Here is a 13,960-nt window from a genome sequence, read left to right on the forward strand (position 1 = left end):
TGATAAATAAAAACAAACATCTTAATTAACATGTCACTCTGACAGTTACAGTCTTATATAATATTCAAATTGTCTGAGACACAGATTTTTGGGTTTTCATTGGATGTAAACCATAATCATAAACAATAAAAGAAATACTGCTTAAAACAGATCACTCTATGTGTAATACATCGATATAATATATACATTTTACATTTTAAACCAAATTACTGAAATAAAGTAACTTTTCAATGATATTCATATTTTTTGAGATGCACTAGTATTCGCACATTACACTGCTATGGCTGCTAGGTTGGTGTTGCCCATTGATGTACAATTGATGAATGAAGATTAGTAAAGTCCAGTGTGTGACAGTGACAGAAAGTTTTTTATCAGTTAGAACACTTACCCGCTGACCGCCAGAGGGAGCTCTATCACTACTTTGGCGAATGCTGTGACTGTAGTCAGACCAGGCTGCTCACTGATCCTGAGAGTCAGAGAGACACAAATAAAAACATTTAGTCCAACATCCATTAATTCCTAATGAGCTTCTTCCATAACAAAGCTCAAATTTTTCCTTTATATAACTGATCACATTAAAAGAGCTTACGTGGACATCAGAAGATCTACAGATAGAGACGTTGTTTCAATGGTGATCGCCGAGGTGCTCAGTATGATGTAGAATTTCAGCTGGTGAAGAAAATCACACACAATCACAGTCAGCTGATACAGTAACATTAATTAAAGTTAATATGTAAAAAAAAAACACTTATAAATTTACAATACATAAGGTATATTATATCAAAACCAATGTATGTATGTGTGTGTGTGTTTGTGTGTTACTATACCACTGCATCTCTTTTGACAGGATTTCCCAGCTCACACTCTGCCTGGGAGCCATTCTGATTGGCTTGGCACACGACCTGCAGAAGCAGAACATAGTGTCGAGTACACTGTTGAGCATTGTGTGTTCAGTGTTGTGTGTTAAGTACAATGTGTTGAGTACACTGTATTGAACATTCAGTATTCTTCTTGTTCTTTTGGTTCATCTGGTTCTTTTGTGACCTCCTGGATGAGTTGTCCATGCCCTTTTAAAATAATGTTGGTCAGCTGTCCACTCCTGGAAAGGTTCACTAGTGTTCCATGTTTTTTCATTTCTGAATAATTGCTCTCACTGTGGTACACTGAAGTCCCAAAGTCTTAGAAATGCCTTTGAAACCTTCCAGGCTGATAGATGATCAATGACGTTGTTTTCCCTTTTACCTTATAGCTGCTTCATGTTGTCAGACAGGTTATATTTAAGTGTTTTGTAAAATTACAGGTCTGTCAATAATCAGTAGTGGTTAGTAGTGAAATTGAACTCAGCTTCCCAAAAAGTGTGAATAATCAGACTTTATTTATGGAGACGATTGTTTTTTTCTCCTTAATAATTTAAATCATCATTTAAAGATTATTTTTTATATTTACTCAGATTATATTTGTCAAATATTACAGTTTGTTTGATCATCTAGAAATGTAAGTATGACAAAAATGCAAAAACAAAAGAAATCTTTAATCTGTAAATGTTGCCAGATTGGGTGGTTTCATGCAAAAAGTGGAGTTGTGTCTTAAATTGTCTGGAGGAAACGCTGTGCTTTGACGGGTGGACAAAACTACCATGTTTTAAGAAAATTAAACTCATCAGTGTTGTAAATAGATAATGCCAACCTTGCAGAGACAGAGCTTTAAGTGCTGCTGATGGAAAGTTGAATAAGCTGTGTTTATGTTGGTTATTATTTATGAGTATTTATTTTTTCAATGCTTGCGAGTTTATTTTTATGTACTGTATTTACTTTTCTTTGGTTCGTGTGTCCTATGATACAATGCACAAAACACATATATAATACAAACATGCGATAAATCCATTTAAATATAACTTTTTTGGTAATTGGTGATATTTAGGATATTTAAGATACTTTATTTACGATCATGTTGGAATAAACCCTGTAATTGTATTGTTGATATGATGAACTGTAAATCATCTGTTTGAGCTGTTTTCTCAGCATTTGGCGTTTTCCACGCCCAAACCCGCAATGCATTTTGGGACACATTTAGCTCGCTTAGGAAGCAATGATGTTTACTAAATATAAATCATGATGCATTATGGGATAAGTGCCCTCAAAATCACTTTCGAATTCCTCCTTACGATTCAGACACTCATAGAAAAATGGCTGACATACTTACTAGTGCCCTAAATCGTAAACAGGGAGCCATTTTGGACACAGCCCTTGTCATCACACGGAATAATTGGATACTGTGTGTTGAGTAAACAGTGTTGAGTGTGTTACAGTAAGTGTTAAGTTGTGGGAGCTGCTACCTGCTGTCCTCTGAAGCCGGAGTAGGACAGTGTGCTGGGCAGAGTGACCACCATCTGGGCAGCGTGGGCATCATCACCATCCTCCTGCGGGTTCTCTGGGTCAGAGGGCGTGTTACTGACTGTCACTTCCAGAACCACTGACCTCTGATCCGACAGCGAGAACACAGGAACACCGTCCTCGTCCCTGTGTGTACAGACAGAAAGCACTGACTGGGTTAAGCACTGACTGGGTTTATACTCAGTGGGTAAAGGAATGAGTGTCTACTAGTGGGCTTTGAACTGGGACAGTGGTTACAGTGGTAATGGGGTGAAGATATCTGAAGTGGGAGCTCTGGTGCCAAACTGGTAGCTGAGCTTCAGGTTGCTCTGGCAGATCTTGTCCTCACCACAGCCCTCTCTTAGGAAATTGACCTGAAACACAGCAGAAGTAACTCAGTTACTCCCTTCATTCTAGTGCACTAGATAGGGAGAGACTATTTTCTTTGTTATTACACTGTAAAAAATGCTGTGAAATCAACAGTAGTATACTGTGTTCCTGCACAATTAACTACTGTAAATACTTTTACAGTATTATACTCTGAATGCCGCCAAAAACACAGCAATTAAATGTTAAATGTTAAAAATCACAGTAATAAACCTACTACTGTAGAAAATCACAGTAATACACTATAATAATCTACTAATGGACAATCAAAAGGGGACAGTAGTCATTTAGATTAATTTTGGATTCAACCCATCTACAACCTGAAGAAGAAGAGAAGAAGAAAAAGAAGAAGATTCTGAATTCTCCATTCCATGTAAGTATCACATAGCACAATGCTGTCTCTTGACTAAAATCTAAATATAATTATATATTTTTTATTTATGTCACAGTAGTCAAAGTATTTAAATCAGAATAAGACTGCTAGATGAAAAGGGAAATTGCAAAAAAACTAAGCTAAGCTAAATTTTAATTTGATTTAAATGTTTCCCAGCCTGGCCTGTTTAACTTAAAAAAAAACTTGCTCTTAAATGTTCTGTGTCATATATTTTTCAATCAAGAGTTTTATTTTTCTATAAAAACTTGACCACTGAAGAGCCCTGACATTTAAAACAAAGCATTTAGAACTTAAAAAATGCACAAGAAGCTTATAAAAGCCACTGTTTACGTCCCATAGTGTAGGTAAATCTCTGGGCGAATCCATCTTAAATTTAAGTCACAATAAGTCAACTGTTGAGCACGAATAGTTTTGAGCAATGTTTATGTAATTTGCTGTTGGTTCTTTGCATTCTTATATCGACAGTAACCAGATATTTTCAGGAACAGCTGGAATTCATGGTTTTCCAAGGAATTCATTTTGCAATCTGCTCAACTGTCCTACCTCTTCATTCGTGCTTGACGGTTGACTTATTGTGACTTAAATTTAAGATTGCGGCACCCGGAGGTTTACCTACGCTATGGGATGTAAACAGTGGCTTTTAATAAACTTCTTGTGTAGTTTTAAATTTCTAAATTGTAAATGTAGTTTTTAAATGTCAGGGCTCTTCAGATTCTACCAATAAAGTATGGAGCTACTTTGAGCCTGAATACCGGTGGAAAAAAGCGATTTATCTGCAGGCGCAAGGTGCAAAGTGCACAAAATACTGGATCTCAGAAAGCTGCGGGAGAGAGGAGGTGGGCAATTCAACAAAGGTAAGAACCTTTCATCATGTTTTAATACACCCAAAGTCAATTTCACACCAGAGTTCTCCTTTGACAAACTACACAGGAAAATAAGTGAAATGTGCATAGTCCAACAGCTCGTAACATAAACAGGGAAGCATCGGTCTGATAAAGTGAATTAAAAGCTTGAACAGTTTAACATGAATCTGTTACCTCAGAGTAGTACGTGTTTGAGAGACTGACTCCCAGAACTGGACTCAGCCGTCCCAGGTGCTTATCCCCGAAGTGGCCTTGGTGCCGGGTCTTCTTTATGGTGTGTGTGATCGCCAGAGAGATAGGACGCAGTTTATCCCTGATGTTCTCCTGCAAAATAAGAGTTTACACTTCACATTATGTCAGAAATGAGAGAAATGTTTTATTGGTTTCACAAAGATACTTGATTGTCTTTCAGATACTTGATTGTCTGTGATTGTCCCTGATCTGATAATGTTGGATATGATCATTCTTATTTGATAGTGCTAAATGTCATAGTGCTCTATTTTAAGAGGCAGGTGTGCTCTGACTTTGGCGTGTTGGTATCTTAACAGCACGGCACCTTGCGCGTCTCAGCAGAGGAAACTGACCTGCATGTTTACGCTGTGAAAGTGAGCCAGCAGCTCATTAAAAGGAACAGCAATGATATTTTATTCTTTATTCTGTTTATTGTTGAAGTAAAAGTCAGGTTTGCGCATTGCAGTGCAGCCGTGCACTCCTGCATGGCTAAGATTGGATTGGGTGGCTGACTGTTGACTGTTGTCAGGGTTTTAATCAGCCAGTGTGTTCCCTGCGACCAAGATAGAATCACGCCAGATATTTACCTGAACACACCTCATTTCCAGACCACCACGCCCATCAATGTAGATATATTCCTAAACTCTGCTGCTATTTTAGTGACATTTGCATAAGGTGTGAGAATAGACTGTTGACGGGGTGTAAGATAGCAACGAGCAACGGGCCTTGCACAGGATGTACGATAGGGTCCAAAATGAGGAAAGATGGATCTGACTGTACTAAAATTGGAACTCCTGGATCTGATATAACAGAATCTGATTATGATGAATAATAATAATAATCAGATAAAGCTGGTCTGATAATGATCATTTATTATATTATGTTGAAGAGTGGATCTAATTTAGCTGGACTTGACAGTGTTGGATCTGGTAATGCTGAGCTAATAATGCTAGATCTGATTCTGATTGATTTGGTAATGCTAGATCTGATAATGCTGGTCCTGATCATTGATATTGAATGCTGGATCTGATAATGTTGGACCTGAAAGTGTTGGATCTCATAATGCAAGATTTTTTTATCCTAGACCTGATAATGTTTAACGCTAGATCTGATAGTGCTAGATTTGGTACATCTGGATTTGGAACTTCCTGATCTGATACTGCAGGATCTGATAATCTTTATTTGATAGTGCTGATAAAATGATAAAAGATGGATCTGACTGTACTTAATTTGACACGACTGGATCTGATACTGATCTGATTATGCTGAATCTGATAATGCTGGTCTGATAATGATACATTATGGATCTGATCTTTACAGATCTTTTAATGGTGGATGTTGAATGATGGATCTGCAAGTGGTGGATTTTTTTATGCTGATCTGATTATTTTAAATATTGAATCTGATACTATAATGAATCTCATAATGCTGTTCTGATAATGAGACACTGTAGATCTGATCTTTACATATCTTTTAATGCTGGATCTGGTGATGTTGAATGATTGATCTGCAAGTGCTGATCTGATAATATTAAATAATGGATCTGATGATGCTGATTGGACACAGTTGTGATTGTGTACCTGCAGTACGAAGGTGGCGGTTTGGCAGGCTGGGTGTTTCTGACCCCTCAGCTCCAGATCTTTAGTGTGGACGTACTCGGGCTCGGACGCGGCCCGTCCCAGGAAGTAGACTCTGTGGGGCAGTCCCAATTTCCTGCGCTCTGTGTCTGCTTCAAAGTGCACACTCAGAGCTAGAACAGAGAGGAACATTTAGAACATGGTGAGGAACCGATGAGAACAGCAGGACTCACTACAGACGTGATCTCACACTGGATGTAGGCGGGGCTTAAACTTACTGATGTGAGGTGAGTAGGTTTCTGGGTGGGCGGTGTAAGTGTAACATGCCTCGATCCGCACACTGACCAATGAGAAGACAGACAATCAGACAGACAGTCAAGAATAAATATTTTTTTATTTAATTACAATAAAAAGACCAAATTAATAAATGCTAATAAAGTCTTAATTTAAAAAAATGGTTCTCAAAATGGGCTAAAGTTTCTATGAACCAACATAAACTTAACATTGGTTTAAAATAAACAAGTGGCTGAGTTCTTGTTGCTAAGCAGCTTTTATGGAAAGTTGCTAGGGTGTTACTATGTGTTTGCTTCTTTTTGCTGAGCAGATTTCCCGGGAGGTTGCTAGGGTGTTGCTAGGTGGTTGTTTCTTGTTGCTAAGCAGTTTCCCAGGAAGTTGCTTTGATGTTGATATGTGGTTGCTACTTGTTGCTAAGCAGCTTCCCAGGAAGTTGCTTTGATGTTGATATGTGGTTGCTACTTGTTGCTAAGCAGCTTCCCAGGAAGTTGCTTTGATGTTGATATGTGGTTGCTACTTGTTGCTAAGCAGCTTTCCACGAAGTTCCTAGGGTGTTGCTAGGTGGTTGCTTCTTGTTGCTAAGCAGCTTCCCAGGAAGTTGCTTTGATGTTGATGTGAGGTTGCTACTTGTTGCTAAGCAGCGTTCTAGGAAGTTGCCAGAATATTGACAGGTGGTTACTTTTTTCAGGTCTTTTTGCTGAGCAACTTCCCAGAAAGTTGCTAGGGGTTAATTCTTGCTGCTAAGCAGCTTCCTGGGAAGTTGTTAAGATGTTGCTTGGTGGTTACTTTGTGTTGCTAAGCAATTTTTTAGGAAGTTTTCAGGGTGTTGCTAGGTGGTTGCTTCTTGTTTGTAAGCAGCTTCTTTTGGAAGATGTTTGGGTGCTGCTAGGTGAATGTTTTTTGTTGCGAAACAGCTCCTCAGGAAGTTGTTATGGTGTTGCTAGTTGTTCGCTACTCAGCTTCCCAAGAAGTTAACAGAGTGTTACTATGGTGTTGTTTCTTGTTGCTAAGCATATTACTGGAAAATTGCTCTTGGGTTGCTAGGCGGTTGCTATGGTTTACGAGGTAGTTGTTAAGATGCTAGTTGATATACCACATGGATGCAGTAATATTAGTGCTATAAATTGGTGGAAGACAATAAACTGATTAAAGGTCCATCCAAGCCAAGGACCACTGAAGAGTACAATATCTGTACTGGTTAATCTTTTATACTGACAGATGAACAAACAAATGACAAACAATGAACTAACTAACTAACTTTTTTTTGTAAATGAAATGTTTTTAAATGTTGTAATGTTAACCCACCACACGCCGTCTCTGCCCTGGCAGTTCTGCTGGGTCAGGTCAATGGGCTGAGGCTCCAAGGAAATGTCCCTGACCACATGGATTACCGGACGCGACCTACAGGTCAAGGGGTCAAGGTAAAGGGGTAATTAATATTAATACAATTTAATTGTATGAATAACGCTAGAAGCTGCTCCAAATTAATCTACTTTTTTAAGCCTTTTTTTATTAGAAGATAATGTACCTGTAGAGAACCACCTGGTCACTGAGGGAACCCACTGCTAGATCTGGGTACAGGTTTCCATCAATATCTAGACCTCCTGATATCGAATATCCAAAGCGTTTAACACCTGCATTTAACCCGTCCAGAACCTGCAGAGGAGCATAGGAGAGTATATGGAAATATATTGTTTCTTTGTTATTCTATGGCTTTGTGGACCATTCATATGTTTGCATACTTTTATATTTATATTTTATATACTTTTATGCATTTATATAGTATACAGTAATTAAAAGTAATTATATTATATCGTATTATATTGTTGAAAAAAAAAACAGCAAGAGAGACCTAAGAGACCTAATCTAATGATATGAATGGTAAATTTATTTTTCTCCCAACCTCGCTTTCTAAATATTTATGGAGGCTATCATAGGGACTAACCTGAGAGGGTTTAGTATCAATGCCATTGGCAGATCCTCTGAAGATGAACACCTTCCCATCTCCATCAAATGGAGCTCCAACTGCAACATCTGTTAAAACACAGACATAACATTAATCAGGCATTCAGCTGTCAGCTACATTGTAACACCTTCTGCTAATGTCTTTGTCTATTGGATCAAAAAGACTGCAGGAATACAGGCCACTGGACTGGAATCCATGATTGGTCAATCAAAAGAGCAGCACACCACATTTAGCTCACCTCCATAACCATCTTGGTCCAGATCCCCGACGCTGCTGACCGTCATGCCGAACATGGAGTCGTAGGTTCCATTGAGGCGGATGGGCCTAGCTTTCTCCCAGTGGCTCGCTGGGTTCAGGAACACGTACACGGCTCCACCGATCTCAGCTTTGCGATCAAAGAAGTTAGGCGCTCCCACTATTAGATCAGTCCAGCTTTAAGGAAGATCAAGAACAAACAGTAATATTGGCTGCTCCAAAGATTAATAATATGTGGTGATTGAAAGTTTCTAATTTTCTATATTTCTGCAAAAATATGACCTAAAACATCAACAGATGTTGACCCTAAAAGTAGATAAAGAGAACTCAGTTATTCATTTATTTATTGAGGAAAATAAACCAATATCACATATTTGTGAGTGACAAAAGTATGTAAAACTCGAAGATTTGCAGTTAGTTTAAAGGGGAAATTAGACTCTGATGTTTTAAATCAATGGTTTGACAATCAGGTGTGAGTGGGCACCCTGTTTTATTTAAAGAACAACAAATAAACAAATGAGATTTCCGAGGACCTCAAAAAAGTTGTTGAAGCTCATCAGGCTGGAAAAGGTTTCAAAAAAACATCTCTAAAGAGTTTGGACTTCACCAATCAATCCACAGTCTTAAAGATTGTGTACAAATGGAGAAAATTCAAGAACATTGTTACCCTCCCCAAGAGCAGTTGACCACTCCAAGAGCAAGGTGTGTTCTATGGCGCTATGGTTCTATGGTTGGAGACAGGAAAGCACTGCATTCTAGCATAAGAACATTATTTCATCTTTGAAACATAGTGGTGGTAGGTAGCATCATGATTTGGGCCTGGTTTCCTGCATCTGTTTTGCTGCATCCTCACAGTTAATGTGACGAAAGCTGTTTTGAATGGACTATATATGCGGAAATGTACAAAATTCTAAAGGTTTTACAAACTTTCAAGCACCACTGTCCAATCTATGTTGCTAGTTGGTTACTTTGCAGCCTCCAGAGAAGTTGGCAGAGTGTTACTAGGGTGTTGTTTCTTGTTGCTAAGCAGCTTCCCAGGAAATTGCTCTTGTGTTGCTGGGCAGTTGCTATGGTTTATGAGGTAGTTGTTAAGATGCTAGTTGATATACCACATAGATGCACTAATATTAGTGCTATAAATCGATGGGATACTGTCCTAAACAACATTTCAGAGAATGATTCTATAATGAACAAAATAAAGCGACTAAAGGTTTATCCAAGCCAAGAACCACTGAAGAACTTTCATTTTATGAGTGCATTTACACAATATCAGGATTTAATATATATTTTTTAATATTTCATAACTTTTGTTTTACATAAAAAGCGCTATGGTTGGAGACAGGAAAACACTGCATTCCAGCATAAGAACCTTATATCATCTGTGAAACACGGTGGTGGTAGTATCATCATTGTACCATTGTATAATGTATACTCAAGTAACAAAAAGCAAACATGGTTCTAGTTAGTCTAGTAAGTCTTAAGAGTCTTAAGTCTTTTCTACACCTGAGAATTCTCATATCTCCAATCAGAAACATGGTTAAGATGTTTTAGATGCCTGTAGTTTTATTTAAACCCCTATTTTTGGATCTGGCTGCCAGCCAGCAGGATAAGACGGGGTCATGGCTGAATCTTCAGGCAGGACGATGACCAAAATGAATACCCCACCTCCAGAAACACTCTGGAGGAAACTGATCTGCAGAAACCAACTTCAATAACCTAAATTATCCCTTATAATGTTTAAAAACTTTTTTAATTTAAAGATTTCTAAGTGGAAATGAGGCAACATTAGCACATGAAAAAGTAAACTGTTAGGAATGGGGTTGATTTGTCATCAAAACATTTGGGAACGGGTAGAGATTCAGTATTTGTATTACTGCAACCAGCCAACAGAGGCGCTAGTCTTGCGGTGTCTTCACTTTAGAAAGATGCAACACTGTCTTTGATTTATGTATGTTTTATATTGGTGCACCAATAGTTTTGAAGAGTTTGCATACATGTATTTTGCAGCACTTGGTGTAATGTTGTTGCTGTTGGTATAGCCATTGTACAGTGATGCACAGGGATAATACAAAATCTCACCCATCCGAATTGAGGTCGGTGGTGGCCACAGAGTAGCCGAAGGAGGATGCCAGCTCCTCCCCCCACAAGATATACTCTGGCACCAGCCGGTACACGTTGTCCTTCTTCAGCAGCACCACCGCCCCCGTGTGATTGGCTCTCGGCGCTCCCGCCACGAAGGTCAGCTCCCCCCGGCTCATTATACCTTTAGCTGAATCGACAGAGAAGCCTGCGCCGGAATCAGAGGGGGAGGAGTTAATATCTAGTGTTTAATTCATTCGGACAGTAATGAAATGAAGGGGTATTGATTTTATGTTAAGGTAGGATCGTGTCATTTTTTTTTAATAAAAGGGGCTGATGGTCTACAGTAGGGGTGTAGAAAAATTAACAGGCCAGGTTCAGTCAGTATGTTTCTGTAGCTACACTATTTCATACTTTGAAATAATAAAATTGAACAGAGGGAATAAACTAAGGAACTGCAACCTAAGCAAAGATGAAATAGATAATTTAAAGGTTTTAGCAGGTAAAATATGTGAGTAATTTCCGGATCACAACCAATTCATCAAATGTTTTGGAAATAAAGAAAAAACCTGTAGAAATCAGTAGAGGCTACTTTTCATTTTTCATTAATATATAAAGCCAACTTAGCACCAATGAAGAGAACAGCCTAGCCAGCTCAAACGAGTCAAGCTGGTTGGGTTTTTTGACTAGCTGTAGATATTTTTTGTTTGAGTTTGATGGTTTAGCAGGTCTACCTGATGGTTTAGACATTTGGGGGCCCCAAGCAAAATGCACCAACCAATCCTATATTAAACCACCCCAACACCAGCCTGTTCAAAAAAAGTTACAAGCAATGACTTGTATCAATTCCTAATGGATAACTCATGTTTGCTGAAGTTTCATATTTTGCCGGCTGCAGGAATCACAAACCTGGATGGTTGGCTACCTTCAGCAACTAGTGGGAGGGGCCCTTTTAAGTGGGGATTCCGATAACAGTGTTTAAATACTTTCCTGTATTGAATTTAAAGGATCGCTCACTTTTATCACAGTTTATCGCTGCATTAAATTCATAAGCAGTCGTTGCCCTAGGCAATTGATTGGTTTGCTTGCCTTTTGGCAACAGGTCTGGGTTTAGATGATCAACCTTGGTTATTTCCAAGCTAAACAACTGGCTTGGAAGTTGGCTTCATACCAGTTGACTGACCATCAAGATCAACATGACCAAGCATGACCATAATCTAATTCAACACACTCTATGTTGGTCAAGAGTTGATTACCCAGTTAGTTTACCAGTATAGGATAGCTTTTGTGTGGATGACCAGCTAAAACCACCTAAACCATCAAAAACATGATTAAATCATCTAAAACCAGTCAAGTTAAGTTGTTGGTGTTGGTGAGGTAGCGTAGTCATGCTGGCAGAGCAGCTAAACCATCAAACATTAAATAAACCCAATGATGATAAAGTGCTAAGCTGACTTCTATATCAACATAATGATTTTGTCAACTTGATAACAAACTTAGCCACTTAAACGTTTGATAATGTCAGCTTGTTTTAGTGGGCAGAGCCAAATAATATGAACTAATAGTATAATAAATAATATAGATTTAGAGAAATTAAGAAATTAAAACATTTAAAATGTGAAGACAGGTGGAGTGTGTGGTGTAAGGTGTAGAGTGCTCTTTGAAAGTGTGATGGGTTTTATAGTAAAATTAAAACAACACAACACAAATAAACACAGAACTCATAAACAGAGGAAGAGAGCTAATCATGCGGGAGTTAGCGCTGCGTAACGTCAGGAAGCGTTAGTTAGATAGCGTGAAATTCTAGGTGGCATATGAGGAATGTTTCTCATATGTAGGTGTGTGTCTATAACATCATGCGGAATTTGCTTTTCATTTTTTGTTTGCTTTTTAAGTCCACATATTTATGTTGTACACTTTTTTTTTTTAAGAATGTTAGCATCCCAAAATAAGTTCAATACTTATGGTTATGGATGTTCTCAGAGTAGTTTGTTAGATATGGTGATGTATGAGGAAGAATAATGGTTTTATGCCAAATTTCATTCATGTTTCTCACAGCTGTCTCAAGCAGACAGCTTTAATCGATAGGCTAAATGCTAAGCTAGTGCAGATAGAGCTAGCTAACACTAACCTTAACAGTTAACTTCTAAATCATACTTCAGCTAACTATCAAAACGTTAAAATGTTACCGTGCTACAGCTAGCTTAGGAAATCTAATGCTAACATGTAGCTTTTAGCATTAGCTGGCTAGCTAACTTATCTGAAGAGCTAGTTAGCTACACTCCAAACTCACTGACTTTATTTTGTTCTAACACACATGCTAATGTTAAATGCTAATTGTTTAAAGTCATATTAACCACATTACTCATTATGTTGTAGATTTGAATGTTAAACTTTTAAACTTCTAAATCCATATTTTACTAAAATTCTCAACATTCTAGATAAACTGCTGCAGCACTGCTATCTAATGTTAGCATTTAGCTTTCAACAGGGCTTGCTAGCTAGCATATATGAACTGCTATAGCTGCTATAGTAATACACCAAGCTGACGTTTAGTGTTTCACTAAACAGTTCATCTTAAACTATATTTTACTAATAATCATTTCATTCTACTGTAGCACCGATATTAATACTGCTGTTAATCGAAATAATTACAGCACAAAGTGAATTAGCTAGCAGAGAATTGATTAGTGGTGAAACTGGAATTGTTAAAGTGAACAGTTTGCTGTGTGTGATGTTCACGCTGAGTCTGTTTCATTATCATCCAATTAATTACTTTAAGGATCGTTAAAACCACCACCAAGAAAACGGACAGTTTCACACAGTAACACACATGCAGACTACACTCTGACGCTACACACCACACATTAAACACACTATGCACAATACACACACTTTACAAGACCTGTGTGTGTTAATACTAAAGCTTCTACAAATGTAGAGAGACACTTTTAGCTATAAATGTACATTATTTTAATATACAGCTCTGGAAAAAAATAAGAGACCACTTAAAAATGATGAGTGTGTTTGATTTAACCAAATTGAAAACCTCTGGAATATAATCAAACCAAGCTGAACTGCTTGGGTGGTATAAAGTTATCCAAAAGCAGTGTGTAAGACTAGTGGAGGAGAAAATGCCAAGCTGCATGAAAACTGTGATTAAAAATCAGGGTTATTGCACCAAATACTAATTTCTGAGCTCTTAAAACTTTATGAATATAAACTTGTTGTTTCCTTTGCATTATTTGAGGTCCGAAAGCTCTCTTTTTAATTATTTTCATTTGGAAAAAATGTCTGTAGTTTATTGAATAAAAAAACAATGTTAATTTTGCTCAAAAATATAACTATGAATAGCAAAACGAGAGAAACTGATTCAGAAACTGAAGTGGTCTCTTAATTTTTTCCAGAACTGTATACGACTATTACTATTATTATTATTTTATGGGTTTTTTTTTTTCTTTTTTACTGCATTGATTTTTTTTTATTTAAAAAAAAAATATTTAGTGTATATTTTTTCTCCCAATTTTAGCTAGGCTAATTTT

At 37.6% G+C, this 13,960-nt stretch overlaps 1 protein-coding gene and 1 long non-coding RNA gene across 4 annotated transcripts in view; one reads left to right on the top strand and one right to left on the bottom strand.

Moving 5' to 3' along the window:
• LOC125787471 (uncharacterized) overlaps positions 1 to 13,960 on the top strand; it is a 241,440-nt gene that overhangs the window by 90,988 nt on the left and 136,492 nt on the right. The gene's annotated exons all lie outside the window — the stretch shown is intronic.
• Positions 1 to 13,960, bottom strand: part of itga7 (integrin, alpha 7) — a 56,942-nt gene that overhangs the window by 13,890 nt on the left and 29,092 nt on the right. For all 3 annotated transcript variants that reach the window (XM_007248364.4, XM_007248365.4, XM_049471709.1), the window contains exons 6-18: positions 10,419 to 10,626; positions 8,323 to 8,516; positions 8,064 to 8,152; positions 7,647 to 7,774; positions 7,424 to 7,519; positions 6,103 to 6,164; positions 5,828 to 5,997; positions 4,191 to 4,340; positions 2,631 to 2,746; positions 2,336 to 2,519; positions 828 to 902; positions 590 to 669; positions 389 to 466 (exon numbers count right to left, since the gene is read on the bottom strand). In XM_007248364.4, coding sequence (XP_007248426.3) covers positions 389 to 466; positions 590 to 669; positions 828 to 902; positions 2,336 to 2,519; positions 2,631 to 2,746; positions 4,191 to 4,340; positions 5,828 to 5,997; positions 6,103 to 6,164; positions 7,424 to 7,519; positions 7,647 to 7,774; positions 8,064 to 8,152; positions 8,323 to 8,516; positions 10,419 to 10,626 — 1,630 coding nt within the window. The remainder of the gene's footprint in view (positions 1 to 388; positions 467 to 589; positions 670 to 827; positions 903 to 2,335; positions 2,520 to 2,630; positions 2,747 to 4,190; positions 4,341 to 5,827; positions 5,998 to 6,102; positions 6,165 to 7,423; positions 7,520 to 7,646; positions 7,775 to 8,063; positions 8,153 to 8,322; positions 8,517 to 10,418; positions 10,627 to 13,960) is intronic.

The sequence above is a fragment of the Astyanax mexicanus genome, chromosome 24, assembly GCF_023375975.1.
Source record: "Astyanax mexicanus isolate ESR-SI-001 chromosome 24, AstMex3_surface, whole genome shotgun sequence".
In the NCBI taxonomy this organism is placed as follows: domain Eukaryota; kingdom Metazoa; phylum Chordata; class Actinopteri; order Characiformes; family Acestrorhamphidae; genus Astyanax; species Astyanax mexicanus.